Genomic DNA, 15,325 nt, shown 5'->3' with positions numbered 1-15,325 from the left:
CATCGCCCCCACCCCCCCAAACCCCCAACCCACTATCCCCCCCCCCCCGCCCCCGCATCCCGCACACGCCCACCCCTCACCCCCCGCGGTGAACGCCAACGCTGCACCTCCCCCCCCGCGCGCATTGGGGGACGGGACCCAATGGGTCCCACTTGGTCTAGTATACACTATAATGAAGGTGTGCACTTAAGAGCAACAATTGAATACAAAACAGTATAAATTGGTGAAGGAATCACTTCTAGCACAAAATTTGTTAATGGCACTAACCATTCAGGATACCATAAGTGATAGGAACTCATATAGGTTAAACCTTACAAAATACTGCACCACTTTACAAAGGCATGTTTAAGCAATTCTGTGGTTCAAATGCTACATAGCTGTTGAATTAACTCTTGTTTCACTTAAAGCTGGGAATGTCTTGAGATCTTTTTTCTCATTCTCTAAAATGACTGGATTATCATAAGCCTTCAAAGATCTGGCCTGATTTTCCTTTTTATCAACATTTTCATCATCATTCTTCTTGCAGCAACCACACTTACGAAAACACCGATTGGAACAACATATTGTAGCATGCTGTATCACTCCGTCCCATGGTCTTAAAGAACGAAACCAAATTGGAAGGAAGTTCCATGTTTGCAAAACCTTTGGCAAGTACCTTGGACATTTTGTTTGCATAACGTTGGTAACAATAATAAAAATTACAAGCACCAAAAAAGGAACACCTACTCCAGTCAGAACCTGCCAACCAGCAACAGACAGCCCAAATATAACTAGAGGGAGCAGCAGGAAACACAAAATCAAGTAGGTAACAGCAAACCACCTATAGCTGGCCGTATAAGTGCCCAAGGCTTTGGCTAGACGAATGGGCACGCGCATGAATGGCAGAGGGTACCAAATGAGGATCCCAGAGATATTAAAAAAGAAATGACACAAAGCAATCTATAAAAATAAAAAACAACTTTTAGTATACATTTAAAGTCTATTTTTCAAAATTTAAAAATTATAATTGAATATTGACTACTTTTGTTATAATGAGAACTATTAATAATTATGTACATATAGATTCTTACTTCAGATAGCTATTCATGTATATAACAGCAAAACATGACCATTAATGTTATTCAAAATTGCTGGGGAAACTCAGCGGGTGCAGCAGCATCTATGGAGTGAAGGAAATAGGCAACGTTTCGGGCCGAAACCCTTCTTCAGACTGATGGGGGGATCCCCCATCAGTCTGAAGAAGGGTTTCGGCCCAAAACGTCGCCTATTTCCTTCGCTCCATAGATGCTGCTGCACCCGCTGAGTTTCCCCAGCAATTTTGTGTACCTTCGATATTCCAGCATCTGCAGTTCCCTTTTGAACACATTAATGTTATTGTTCAGTCCTTCCTCTACAGTTGTCAAGTATTACTTATTTCAGAACAATTAAGACCATATTTGTTGCCCCAAATTGGATGTTTTGATGAGTTATGAGTTTCAGCAACATAGAACTAAAAGATCTTTGACTTCATTTCTTGCTACACATCATAACCTGTACAGTGCAGTGGTGCTGTAGGTAGAGACCAGTCTTCCAGCTCTAGCGATTTGGGTTAAATTCTGACCTTTGGTGATGGAGTTTGCACATTTCCTCTCTGACTGTGTTGTTTTCCCTGGGTACCCCTGTTCCACCCCACTTCCCAAAGACATGCTAGTTGTGGGAAAATTAATAATGGTAAATGTGGCTGAAGGAAATCAAGGGGTTTTAAATCGTTGTATGTGATCTCGATTTTTGGGGGGAAATAAGTGAACCAGTATGAACCTGATGATCCAAATGACACCTTCTTGAAAAAAGTATTTTCGCAATCCCACTACCACCTCCCTGCTCTCTCCACAAAGCTGCAAATTTAAGTTTCTCCTTCTGAAGTATTTTTAAAGTCACTAATAATTCTGGTTTTGCCACCATCCAATGTCAAACAAAAACATCTTACTTCCTCATAGAGTCATAGTCATGCAGCGTGGAAACAGGCCCTTCAGCCCAACTTGTCCAAACCGACCAACATGTCCTATCTATACTAGTTCCACCTGCCTGCATTTGGCCCATATCCCTCTAAACCTGTCTAATTATGTCTTAAACATTGCAACAGTCCTGCCTCCTGTGGCAGCTTGTTCCATACACCCACCACCCTTGGTGTGAAAAAGGCACCCCTCAGATACCTATTAAATCTTTCCCCCCTTCACCTTAAACCTATGTCCTATGGTCCCCTACTCTGGGCAAGAGACCCTGTGCGTCTACCTGATCTATTCCTCTCATGATTTTATACACTTCTATAAAATCACCCCTCATCTTCCTGCACTCCTCGGAATAGAGTCCCAGCCTACTCAACGTCTCCTTATAACTCAGACCCTCGAGTCCAAGCAACATCCTTGTAAATTGTCTCTGTTCCCTTTCCTACTTGAAAACATCCTGAGTACTTTTGCAACATATCTCAAATATGATTATCAACTCTCCCATCAGATGGTTAAAATTCCCTAAATTTTCAATCAAAAACATTTATATTCTTGATTAATATTGGTTAACTTTGGGAAAGAGGCAACTGCATCTGGTACAATTGACAGGCAATTATAGAGTCGGGGGTGAAAACATCTGCCAGGATTATTGCGTTTGATCACTCTTGAGCCAATCACTCTCAGAGCAAAGGATAAATAAATCCAGTGATCAAAATGACACATGGGGAAAATATTACCCATTTGAACAAAAGACTGGATCTAATCCTGGAATGGTTCATTGTTGTCATTTGCCACATTTAGTAAAGGATGTTTACGAGAAAGATATGTTCTCTGATTATCAATTCAGGCCTCTGGATTGTCGGACTAAACCACTGAACGATCTGCCAAGTATATAAAATAACAATTACTAAAGCAGACTGTTTTTTTGTGCTCACCTGTAAAGAATTAGCTAAGGTTTCTCCTGGACTGGCAAGTGCAGCTATAATAGCAGTAGTGGTTGTACCAAGATTGGAACCCAGTGTAAGGGGATAGACTCGCTCAATACTGATCACACCAATTCCTGACAAGAGGGGAAAAAATACAAACATGATACATAAAACACAAAAGAAGGGAAATATTAGAACATTTTAACCACTCTGATTTCCCCATAAATGTTTTCCTCAAAACTTACCAACCAATGGTGTAAGAGCAGAGGTGAAAATAGAACTGCTTTGAACAATAAAAGTCATTCCAGCACCCACGAGAATGGCAATATATCCTGTCACCCAACCAAATGGATATTTGAAATCTGCAAAAAGATTAGGATTTAATTGAATACGGGTTATTTTGCCTGTCAGAAATGGCAACATGTAAATTATGGTAAAATAACTAATATATGTTTTGATATTATTGCATGTACATTCGACATTGACATACAGATTAATTGTGTTACATGTATTCAAATGATTAAAGGTCACAATGGCAATTAAATTACATCAATGTACAATAGAGATCAACTCCAACTGCTTTGAAATGTTCCTTTTTAATATTTAAAAAACATTTTAAAAGTTTTATCTTTTTACGACAATGGTCTTTGCCAGATCCTTCCTATTTATTGTACATTTTTTGCAATATGTTTGAAAGGGATACAATAAAATTGTATTGATCCAAGATTGTAAAATATATTTATATCTTACATGAAGGAAACAATATATCTAAAACTATTGTAAAACCCAATAGTGTCTCTATTTAACATGCCATTATTTTAACAATAATCTCTTTTTACATTGGAATTTTACAGCATATGTGTTACATCAAATTTTTAAAAATCACAATATCAATTGAGATAACTTTCAACCATCTTTGCCCTGGCAGTAACCTAGAAGAGAGTATTGTTGTCCGAGGGCATAGTCTAAGAATGTTTAACATTTATACTCCTTTTATTTCATTGATTTCAGTGGCGGACTACAATCAGGAATTGTAAATTGCAGGAATTCACTCCACTATATTAATGCCCAAACTAAAAAGATTCACATTTCTGCAGCTTCTTATAGATTTTTAAATACATTTGTATTTTAAAACATATTTTAATAATCTCAAAAAGAATAACTCCGGTTGATAAATACCTAGAATGCCCAGAAGTGTTTACAGTTCACAATCTTCAATGTCCAAATGTCTCACAGTGCAAAATATAATAAATTATTTAAGATAAGGAAGAGTAGATCCAGAATAGCACCAAATGAAAAGAGCCAAAAAGTAATCACGAACTATATAGTATGCAGGTGAAGTGCGAAGAAAAATATACATTTTATCCTAGATATTTAAAGTTTATTTTTTCCGTTTACCTGTATTAATAATTTTTTTGATAACAGTGGCGACCTGTCCTTTTAACATGGAGTTGAGAAGTTTGACAATGAATATCAAGCAGCTGCACAGAATAAACAAGGAGCCTGCAAGAAGGATGAGGCCAACTCCTAAATCTGATATGGTGGTATTCACAAATAAATGGTGACCTAAAATCAAAAAGGTAAACCAGAAGCAACATCTTGGTTAATTAATCTAATGTATATACTGGAATGCTTCTAAATATCCTTATGTTCAGGAATAATGTTTTATATCGCAGAGTACAGCATCCATACTTTGAAACAGTTTTTGATATTTAGCAAATAATGGGACATGGATGGGTAGACAATTTCATTTACATCACATAAAAACATCTCAATGTGCTTCACACATAAGTAATTAGATAAAAATTGCCAACAAGCCAAAAGTTGACAGAGAGTTAAAGAAGAGATATAAGCTCAACAATTTTTAAAGAGTGTCTTCTTTCATTTATTCATATCTACCAGTATTCTTCACTATGCCAAACATGTATTTATACAAACATGACAAAAACCTCTTCATTTTTTGCTTTTGTTCTTAAATAATATCAAAATAATCAAATGAAACATTCACTTACATTTTTGAATATATATTGTTTCTGATATATTTTTCAGAGTCAAAGTATTATTGCCATCCATCCAACAAAATTCGGGTGATGTGCAATTGAGTGAATTTGGGACAGTCACGTTTTTTTCAACCTACAAGAGAGGAACAACCATTTCAATCATTTTCAGTCACCTTTTCCGTAGCAAATGCTGTCTGAAACTCTACACAATTACATCGGCAGTACCAGATGTTCCCTAACCATTAAAGTACATTAAAGTACATGTAAAGTACTTTTTTTCTATCAACCTTAGAACTATTTCAGTCCTCTTTCTTTAAATTAATATTTATTGCCAATTTTCCATGATAATAATCTTTTATTTTATTTCTGCTTTGGCATTCATTTATATGTAGCAACAACATTCATATCTTTCTCAGCATCTGCACAGATTTTCAATCTTGTTATCTTATTTTCTTCTATTTAGATTTAGATTTAGATAGCCTTTATTGTCATTCAGACCGAAGTCTGAACGAAATATCTTCCTCCTCACAGTTTTTAACCTGTACTTTTTTCATTGGTTGATTTATTTATTTTGACACTCCTTAATTACTCCTTATTATTGCAGAACTTTTGTCTCTCTGTCATCCATTAAATGCCCTTTCAGGTGACTCCATGATGTGAGGGCAGAATCTCTGAATAAGAAGGTGCCACAATTAAGATAAGGGTAGATTTTTTCTCTCAATGGTCCTTGAGCATTTGTTCCAGTACATTGTGAAGGCCGAATCCTTGAATTTATTCAAACCTGAAATAAGATTTTTAATCAATAAGGTAATCAAGACTTCTGGGGGCAAGAGCAGGAAAGTGGATCTGAACGTGTTGGATCATTCAGAATTATATTGAATGGTGGAGCAGGCTCAAACTTCTTCCCTGCTTCTTATGGTCTTATAAGTCCACACTAACATATCGCCACCTGCATTTATTCAAAAAGAGCTACAATTTACTATAAAAGAGATAAATCAATCTCAAACGGTGTTTGCAAATGGCTGCATTTTATAGAGCAAAAAAAGACAAATAGCATACATGTAGCTATGGGCTGGGTACCTTGAAGAACTCAACTATAGCATGTACATAACTGGTATTTTGTGGTACCCAGTCACAAGTGTTGATTAGCCGAGAGTCACTGTTGTTTATACAGGATATGTTGTTTACTTGTTTGTATGGGCCGCAACACAAAAAGCCCTACAGACATTACACCTGCCTTTAACCAGGTTTAAATACTATCTGATCCAGTGCCACTATCATTCAATATTTATATTTTTCAAACTAGCAACAAATGGAGGTAGTAGAGTTGGAGGTGGGGGCGGGGGGAGCGATAGGTTAAAATTGCCCAAAAGCTGGAAATGCAGTGGGCAAGTCTTCTGTAAACTCTGATGTAAATCCTGTGCACAATTCTAGGGAAAGAGTATTTAAAGCCCAATGCTACAGCACTCCCATTCTGACTGGGCACTGGAATTTGAAAGCAACTACTCAGCAGCTACATTGGAGGAAGGCAAGCAATTGGCAAAGGTACACTGGTTAAAGTTACCAAAGTTTTTGAAAGGACTTTTCAAAGGACTTGCGTCACTTGTTATTAGATTTAATATTGCAAGCTCAAATACAACTATTGTGTATCAAACACTCCTCCACTGTGACTGTGTCTTGGCCTGAGCAGAGGCAGCTTGGTTTCTGGAGGAGTTCTGTCACCCAAAAAGACATCACACCCCTAACCTTCCAACAAAATATATCACATCTCTCCTTCCTGTCACCCAAAACCCTTCTCCTGTCAGAATCTTCTTGCCAGAAAAAAACAAAGAGAGCCCAAAATTTCTCTCTCACACAGAGATTCCACAAATTGTATCTGGGCCACAGTAACAAAGGTGGCAGCTTTTAAAAGTTTCTATGGTTTGCTTATACCACTCGACTATTATTCAATAACAAATTGTGCCCATTTTCATGATCATGTATCATATATAAGCAGTCACTGAACCAGACTGACAAAGTTGGCATGAGGTAACTACATTTTTTGTTCACTTGCCATTTCATTTGTGGTCTTGCACCATTCTTTGATGAGGCTTCGGTTTGCTGCTGCTGGATTTCCCGTTGCTATATCATTTATTACAGATTTGTCCAACTGAAATGAAGTAATTATTTTATGATTTAGACATGTCAGAAAATACCAAGTCATCGATTTTTCACTGAATATGGAATTCATGCTTTAGGGAAATGAACACAGGCCTTGGGACACAGACTGACAAAGCTCATTGTTGGTTATTCATGGACAAAGCTTATTTGCAGATCTTTTGGTGTTTTCCTGCAGTTTTTTTATAGTTGGAGTACTTAATAAGCCTCGTAAGAAGGCACCCTTGTTAGTCTGACAAAAGAGTCAGGTGAGGTAAGGACTTCAGGCCTTTATCCCCAAGACACACACTTAATGTAGGCAAGCATTGACAGAGGTTCAACAGCTTCAAGTTGACTTTTACAAATATCATTTTTTAATTTCAAAGCTGAATTACAATTCCATTGTGGAATTTGAACTCATGTTCCCATATTTACTGCCATGTATTTGCATACTGTATTGGGTGTAGTGAAAAACAAAATCTCAATATCCTTCCAAGGACCATTATCAAGTAGGATTGGATCAAGACTCTGAGATAGTAAAGAGATAGCAGTTCAGGTTGCCGAAGGTTTAATGTTGGTTTAGAGCAAGAGTTAGGGATGTGGGGGCAGGGGTATAGAAGGTGAGAATTTTAGGGAGAATAATTGAAAAATATAACCATGACAACAACCATATCCAACTTTTCACTATAAACTCCAATCTATCATGGTTTCCATTCAAAATGTTGACAGAGGATAAGGAAGAATAACAATTTAAATTAATAAATCAGCATTCCAGATTTCATGATGGTGTTAATATGCAAATATTCTGCTTTCAGAGTGAACAATTATAATTGCAGTAGCGAAATGACTGCAGTTCAAAATATGCTCAACATGCAGAAGAATGCATTCTGCATAAAATAAAATGATGCAATACTGGAATAATAACGCCTAATTGTGAAACAATGAAGTTTTGCAGTACTACACAGAAGGAAGTCACTTAACCCATCATATTCATGTCAACAGAATAATCCCATCACTCCCCTGACCCTCCTCCTGTTTGTCCTTGCTGCCATGTGATGTATCCTCACATATATGACCGCCACTTCCCTTTGATTGCTTTGCCAATTACATGCACTAAAGGTGTAGATTGCAGTAGGTAATTAACTCTCCATCATGTGTTTGGGATAATGGAATAATCTAGAGCACCCTGTAGAATCTCATCTCGTAACAGTGAAAACATGCAAACTGTATACAGACCGCACACAAGATCTGGACCCCAGGTCAGTGAAACGGTGAGGCAGCAACATTAACTGTCAGTTAACATGACTGCTTCACAGGTCCAGAGACCCTGATATATCTGTGGTTGTGTCGCTGCATGTAACTGTGTGGATTTCTGCTGGGTGCTTTGGTTCCACCCCACATTCCCTATATGTACTGAGAAGTTGAGTAGCTGTTGTGAATTACCCTGTCAATAGCAAAAGGAATCAAGGAGGAGTCAATGGGCAAGTGAGAAAGGATAAGGTACAGGGCTACAGGGAAATCAGTAGAGGGGCAATGGTACTAATGGGATTATTCTTCTGGGAGGTAACATGGACCCAATGAATTGGATGGCCTCTTTTTGTGTAAAAGTAAGAAGGAACTGATGCAAATGTTGAACTATTCCTCACTTAATCTCCAAATTGTATAGTATAGTATACAATTTCTTTCACAGAGTTAAGTCAAAGAGAAACTTTTATTCCTCACAAAAAAACAATATAACTCATAAAGCTGCCTCTTGATATATCTCCTCTGCCCAAGTTCATGCTGGAAATATTTGTCCTACTCAATCGGACTATCAGTTCAACGACACTGCGATGCGGGGAATCAAAAAGTTTCCTTTTTGTTTTTACAGATTTTATGAATTTCTTCAAAAATTCTAATGGACAGTATGATGACAATTAACTGTATAAATTAACCATGTATTTATAAAGGAAGTTCAGTTTAAACACTCATCCAGAAGTGGCCCAAATCTCAATACAACGCTCTTTCAGCGCTAAACTACAGCGTCTGCCCAATAAAATGCTTGTCCCAATAACACAGTTGGAAACTATAGAATTTTAAATTACACGCTAAACCTGATCCTTGGAGTGATCTTATTTATCTTAATGATATAAAGCATTATGATTTATCCATCAAATAATTGATAACTTTCACTAATATTCTTTATTAGATTCAGTTGCACAATAACTATTTCACACCTTGTGTGCTGTAACCTGTAGGAACCTATGGAGGCGATAAAGTAGGAAGAAAATTGTTTAAAAGGACACAAAATGCTGGAGTAACTCAGCAGGTCAGGCAGCATCTATGGAGAACATGGATAGGTGACGTTTCGAGTTACTCCAATACTTTGCGTCCATTCGTGAATTAATCAGCATCTGCAGTTCTTTGCTTCTCCAATAAAAATATTTTCATAGTTTTATTTGATAATATTAGTGTGAATTCTTCATCATCATAGCGGGTGTCATGGAAAGTATAGATGGTGTCCTGTTAAATCAGGCCCACTCAGGGGATATGAGATGAGTGGACATTTATGACTTACCCACCGTAGTTACACCAATATTCCCCTGAAACGAAGAAACAAGGAAGTGCCGATGCTGGTTTACAAAAGAAGACAGAGTACTGGAGTAAGTCAGTGGATCAGGCAGCATCACATGATAACATGGATTGGCAACATTTCAAGACAGGGCCCTTCTTCAGACTGAAGACTATCCATCTTCTCCTGAGATGCTTCTCCTGGTCCACTGAGCTACCCCAGTCTTCTTACTCTATAAATGATATAGTTAGGGTTTACACTGGGATCCTTGGGTTTGAAGAGGTGAAGGGAGAAAGGAAAGAGGTCTGGTTGAAGTCTGGAGAGAAGTTGGAAGTCAAGTAATTAAGGTGCAAACTTTTCCCAACCAGACCTTTGGTTCAAGATCTCCAGGGTATCAGCAGCACCCAAAATATCCCTCCATATTTGTGGCCAGCACAGAACTGAGGCTCGGCAGCCACTGTCTTGCGCTTGACTCTCTGACACACCACAAGGTTCTGGAGAGCTCGCTGGCAGTTAGATACTCAGTGTTTCTCCCCACGGCACCTGTCCACAGAGAATGAAAGTAAACAATCTGTGCTGGTTTAATATGAATCCACAGCACATGGCTTACCTGCACAATAAGTTTTGTGAGGGGATTTGTAATAACTTTTAACATATCTGGAGCATCTTCACCACTCTGGATATCAAATGACTTGACAATAATTTCAGTGAGATAGTATAGATAGCCAGAGGCTGCTTCTATCGGCAGTAGGATTAGCACCGAGAGCCAATTAAAGAAATCATGTACAGTTGCACCTGCAAAGGCTCTAGGAAGGAAATAAATATGATTAGCACATTCACAATCTTAATCATTTTTGACAAGGTTGACCCTGGCATCACAACCCAGGCCCCCACCATTCTCTGTGCAATGAAACCTGCCCTGCACATCTCTTTTAAACTTGACCATCCTGTGAAAAGGTTCTGACTGTCTAGCCTATCTATGCCTCTCAATCTTATGTACTTCTATTCTATTCACTTGGACCATCTCTGACATTTCTAGATCTCACCGTCTCCATCACAGGTAACCGACATCTACTGCAAACCTACTGACTCCCATAGCTATCTTGATTACACTTCTTCCCACCCTGCTTCCTGTAAAGTTTCTATCCCCTACTCCCAATTCCTCCGTCTACGCCGCATCTGCGCCCAGGATGAGGTGTACCATACCAGGGCATCGGAGATGTCCTCATTCTTTAGGAAACGGGGGTTCCCCTCTTCCATTATAGATGAGACTCTCACTAGGGTCTCCTCGATATCCTGCAGCTCGCTCTTACTCCCCCTCCCCCCATTCTTAACAAGGACAGAGGCCTCCTTGTCCTCACCTTCCACCCCATCAGCCATCGCATACAGCATATAATCTTCCAACATTTTTGCCTCCTCCAACGGGATCGCAATACTGGCCTCATCTTCCCATCTCCACCCCTTTCTGCTTTCTGCAGAGACCGTTCCCCCCCAAAACTCTGGTCAACTCAACCCTTCCCATCCAAACCACCCCCTCCCCAGGTTCTTTCCCCAGCAACCGCAGGAGATGCAACACCTGTACCTTTACCCCCCCCCCCCCCCCTCTCGACTCCATCCAAAGACCCAGTCTTTCCAGGTGAGGCAGAGGTTCACTTGCACCTCCTCCAAACTCATCTACTGTATCCAGGTGTCAACTTTTCTACATCGGCAAGACCAAGCACAGGCTCGGCGATCGTTTCGCTGAACACCTCCGCTCAGTCCGCCTTAGCCTACCTGATCTTGCCTGTGTTTGGGAGGAAAGGTCTTCATCAAGACCCCAGCAATCTCCTCAATAACCTGGCATAGACTATGAGGTCCTGGGAGTTGCCACCTTAATGACCCACAAGAGCCCCACCACCACTCTGATCTCACTATCCTCTTTGCCCTTCTCATTAATGAAAACTGATGCAAGGTACTTGTTTGGTATCACGCCTACATCCTCTGAGTCCAAGCATAAATTCCCTCCTTTTTCCTTGAATAGTAATGTGCATTACTTTTTCTTTCTTGTTTTCTCTTGTGAAGCACCTCTATTCACCAATCCTTCTGCCAAGGGAGCCAGTTTCCCCTGATTTAGTTAATCAAAATCACATGTAATTTGAAACACCATTATCATGTCACGGCTCAAAGGAGAACTCCAATTTCCTTGCACAACTGTAGGTTAGTTCATCTTTGGTTTCATTCTGGTAAATCTGCACAACGCCCCAGTTTAATACTGAACAGCCTTCTCAAATTGGCCTGCTACAGTCCACATCTCAGGTAGACTCCAGCCTCTTTACAAATATGCCAATTAGTTTCTACTTTCTCTCCTCCTTCAAGATCAATCACTTTAAAACTATCTGTATAAATCTAATCTGCACATTCTTTACCAGCCTCTTTGGGCAGTGAACTTCCCAACGGTCGTACAAAACAAAAAGCGATACATTCGTGGACTGCCTGCCTAAAAGAATAGGACTTCTGTCTTTTCCTCCCCTCCCCTCCCCTCCTAAACTGCTTTGTTCGGATGCTGTTAGCTCAGAACTTAAAAACAAGAGTCCACCCGGGGAAGGCGTACCTTCTGAATTCAGTTCGGTCTCCAGATTGCATCAGAGCCACGATGGTGTTGGTCACCGAGGTACCGATGTTGGTTCCCATTATCACAGGAATGGCTGATCGCACTCCTAACACTGAGGGGGGGGGGGGGGGGGGGGGGGGGGGAGTAAATAGGGAAAGTGAGATGAGCGGGAGATTGAAAGTTGGAAGGTGTCTGTCGCTGCCACACCTCTCCAACATTAAAATTGTTTTTTCAAACAACAAACTCTGCGCCAGTGTGATGGATCTGAGAACACAGTATACTCACAGCCAGAGGACACCATGCTGACCACGATAGAAGACGATGTGCTGGAGCTTTGAACCAGAACTGTGACCAAGATGCCGATCACCAGGCCGGCCACAGGATTTGACAGAACCGCGTTATCTTTGAAAATATCTCCCGCGGCTTTACCTGCAGAGCAGCAAATAGCAACAGACATTAAAACAAAATGCAGACCATTCTTTCGTGAAGCTGTAAGTTCAGATGAGAGGGAGCACCTTCCGACCCTGTGCCCGTGTGGACGAGCAACAAGTGCCCTGCTAACATGGGAAGCCCAATCTGCAAAGTGTTTCTCTCCTAACCTACCATGCAAAGCTGAGCCTGTTTCTCGCCTGTCATTACCCATTTCCTACCCCTGGTTCTGATTCGATAACAGGGCATAAAATGTTCAGTCAAGAACCCCAGATATCTCACCTCCAACAAGTTGGAAGGCCGAGCTGAGGATGTCCAGCGAGCAGACGAAGAGGTAAAGAAATCCAAACAGTGAAGCGATCTTCAACACTGTGCTCAGCACTCGAAACACCCTCATCTTAGTGTTCAGTTCTGTCAACGAGAATGATTATTTAAAGGGTTTGACTAGTCAGCGATCAGTGTTTTCTGCCAGAGAACAAAGGCGGACATTGGCTGGGCATTGTAGAGGGACAGATAAATACCTGACCACTTGACGCCGGTAGCCTCGAGTTTAGGCAGTGCCCAGGGATCCTCAGGCTCATTCTCCGTCAGGGTTATGGTAGAATTAGCAGGGTGCAAAGTAGGTTCATTCACGGTGGTCTCTCCGATTCCTAGAAGATCAAAGATTGATGAGTGAAAGAGTCAATACCAGCACGAAGTGGTCACAACATAAAGATCTGGATACACAAGAAACTGCAGGTGCTGATTTTTAAAATCAAAACATGAAGTACTGGAGGAACTCAGCGGGTCAGGCACCATCTCTGGAGGGAATTGATAGATGACCTTTCGGGTCTGGACCCTTTTGACCGAGGTGGGGGCGGGGGAGAAAACTGGAAAAGGGAGGTCGGGAGGGATGAGCAAACCAAGGAGTTGTGGAGGGATCCATTCATCCCTTCCCACCCAACCCATACTGGACCCTTTTGGGAGGGATGAGCAAACCAAGGAGTTGTGGAGGGATCCATTCATCCCTTCCCACCCAGGTACATTTTCCTGCAATTGCAGATGTAACAGCTTACCCGACACGCCCTTTCTCAGTTCCATCCCGGGATCACAGCTGTGTTTCCAGGTGAGACAGAGGTTCACCTCTTCAAATCTCATCTACTTAATTCGGTGCTCCCAATGTATAACGTGGCCCCCTTTATATCGACGAGATCAAGTATAGACTAGACGCCCATTGTGCCGAACACTTGCGCTCTGTTTGCCGCGTATTGCCAGATCTCCCGCTCTAACTAACCATTGTAACTTCCCTTTCCCATTCTCAAACCAACGTTTCTGTTCTTGGCCTCCTCCGTTGCCAGAGTGAGCCCACAAGCAAACTGGAGGAACCTCACCTCATATTCCGCTTGGGCAGTTTACAATCCAAAGGTATGAATGTCGGATTCCCCAACGATAAATTATACCCCCTACTCTCTCCCCCCCCCCCCCCAACCCATTCCCACACCAATATGCCCCATGAACCACTCTCCCCCAATCCCACCCCAGTCCTGCTTCATTCTCCTCCTTCCAAAAGTCTCATATCTCCATTTTATTTCCTCTCTTTTCCTTCTGCTATCCATTCCAACCCATATCCACCCCATGGCTATACATTTCACTCCCTGTCTTACACCCCTTTTTCCATCTCCAGCCTTTGTCCACGCATCTACCAATTTAACCCCACTCACCTGTATCCATCTGTCACTTGACAAGCTTTGCCTGCCTCTATCTCTCTTTACCACCTTTCTCCGCTCATCCACCCAGTCCGTTCTACCCCCACCCCCTCCCACATCTCCCACTCTCCATCGTTGTGAAGAACGGGGGGGGGGGGTCCGGACGCCGCGAAGCATCGTCTGTCGATTCCTCCACAGATGCTGACTGGCCCCTCCAGCGTTCAGTGTTTTCCATAAGGAGCTGGTGGGTGCGTGGAGCCCCGACTCACCGTTCATCCTCGGCTTGCAGTCATCGTCGGGCTCCGCGGTCTCTGTACTGCCCTGCGAGCCCTCCAGCCCAGCCTGTGACTCCATGGTCGCCTGCAAGGAGCAGTGGTCAGATGTTAGTTCGATTCCAGACGGAGCCTGTTGGAATTTAATATTAGCCCGCTTTTCCCTTCTATTCCTGCAAATTCTCTCAGATAATATTCACCCCGCGAGAAACTCCGCAATAACTTTCTGCTCAATAGAATAGGCAAGGAAAGTCAAGGGAGAAGATAACTCGCATTTGAAAGTCAACGACAGCACAAAGACACAAGAGCTTTGAACGCGCTCTATCTAATATATTAAAATGATTTTAAAAAAACGAATGAGTTTGAAAGCAAAATAGTAAAATAAAGTTATTTTAAATTGATAAATAGTAAACTATTAAGTGTCAATTCCGTGGGGTCTGTCGGTTAAATCGTCTGCTCACCGATTCTTGCTGGCAGAAGTTAAAGAAAATCCTTCAATATTGGTTATGAGATCTTTCCCTCGCACCCTGGGCACAGTTTATATATAGTTTGCGAGGGAACGAACAGAATGACGACGAATCATGTGATGTACTTTCTGAAGAATTACCTGACTGGCCTTTTAACCTAACCTGCAAACTGAAATATAGCAAGTATATTGCTTTGGAGATAGCGCCAGGTCGGCTTACACTTAAATCTATGCAACTCTTCAAGATAGCTATAACTTATTAACAAAAGTGATTTCTTCTTAGTT

At 41.1% G+C, this 15,325-nt stretch overlaps 1 protein-coding gene across 1 annotated transcript; it reads right to left on the bottom strand.

The window, feature by feature from the left end:
• Positions 1-137: 137 nt before the first annotated feature.
• On the bottom strand, positions 138-14,656 carry LOC116973226 (sodium-dependent phosphate transport protein 2B-like). Its single transcript, XM_033021137.1, has 12 exons — positions 14,572-14,656; positions 13,139-13,267; positions 12,900-13,028; positions 12,474-12,617; positions 12,189-12,300; positions 10,209-10,404; positions 6,965-7,060; positions 4,924-5,044; positions 4,310-4,477; positions 3,157-3,273; positions 2,921-3,045; positions 138-939 (listed from the first exon to the last, which is right to left on the bottom strand). The coding sequence occupies exons 1-12, from the start codon at positions 14,654-14,656 to the stop codon at positions 370-372; spliced, it is 1,992 nt and encodes a 663-aa protein (XP_032877028.1). The 3' UTR covers positions 138-369.
• Between the last annotated feature and the right edge of the window lie 669 nt (positions 14,657-15,325).

Source organism: Amblyraja radiata, chromosome 1 (genome assembly GCF_010909765.2).
Source record: "Amblyraja radiata isolate CabotCenter1 chromosome 1, sAmbRad1.1.pri, whole genome shotgun sequence".
NCBI classification, from domain to species: domain Eukaryota; kingdom Metazoa; phylum Chordata; class Chondrichthyes; order Rajiformes; family Rajidae; genus Amblyraja; species Amblyraja radiata.
Note: the sequence above shows the minus strand (reverse complement) of the source record. Positions and strands in the feature narration are given on the sequence as shown.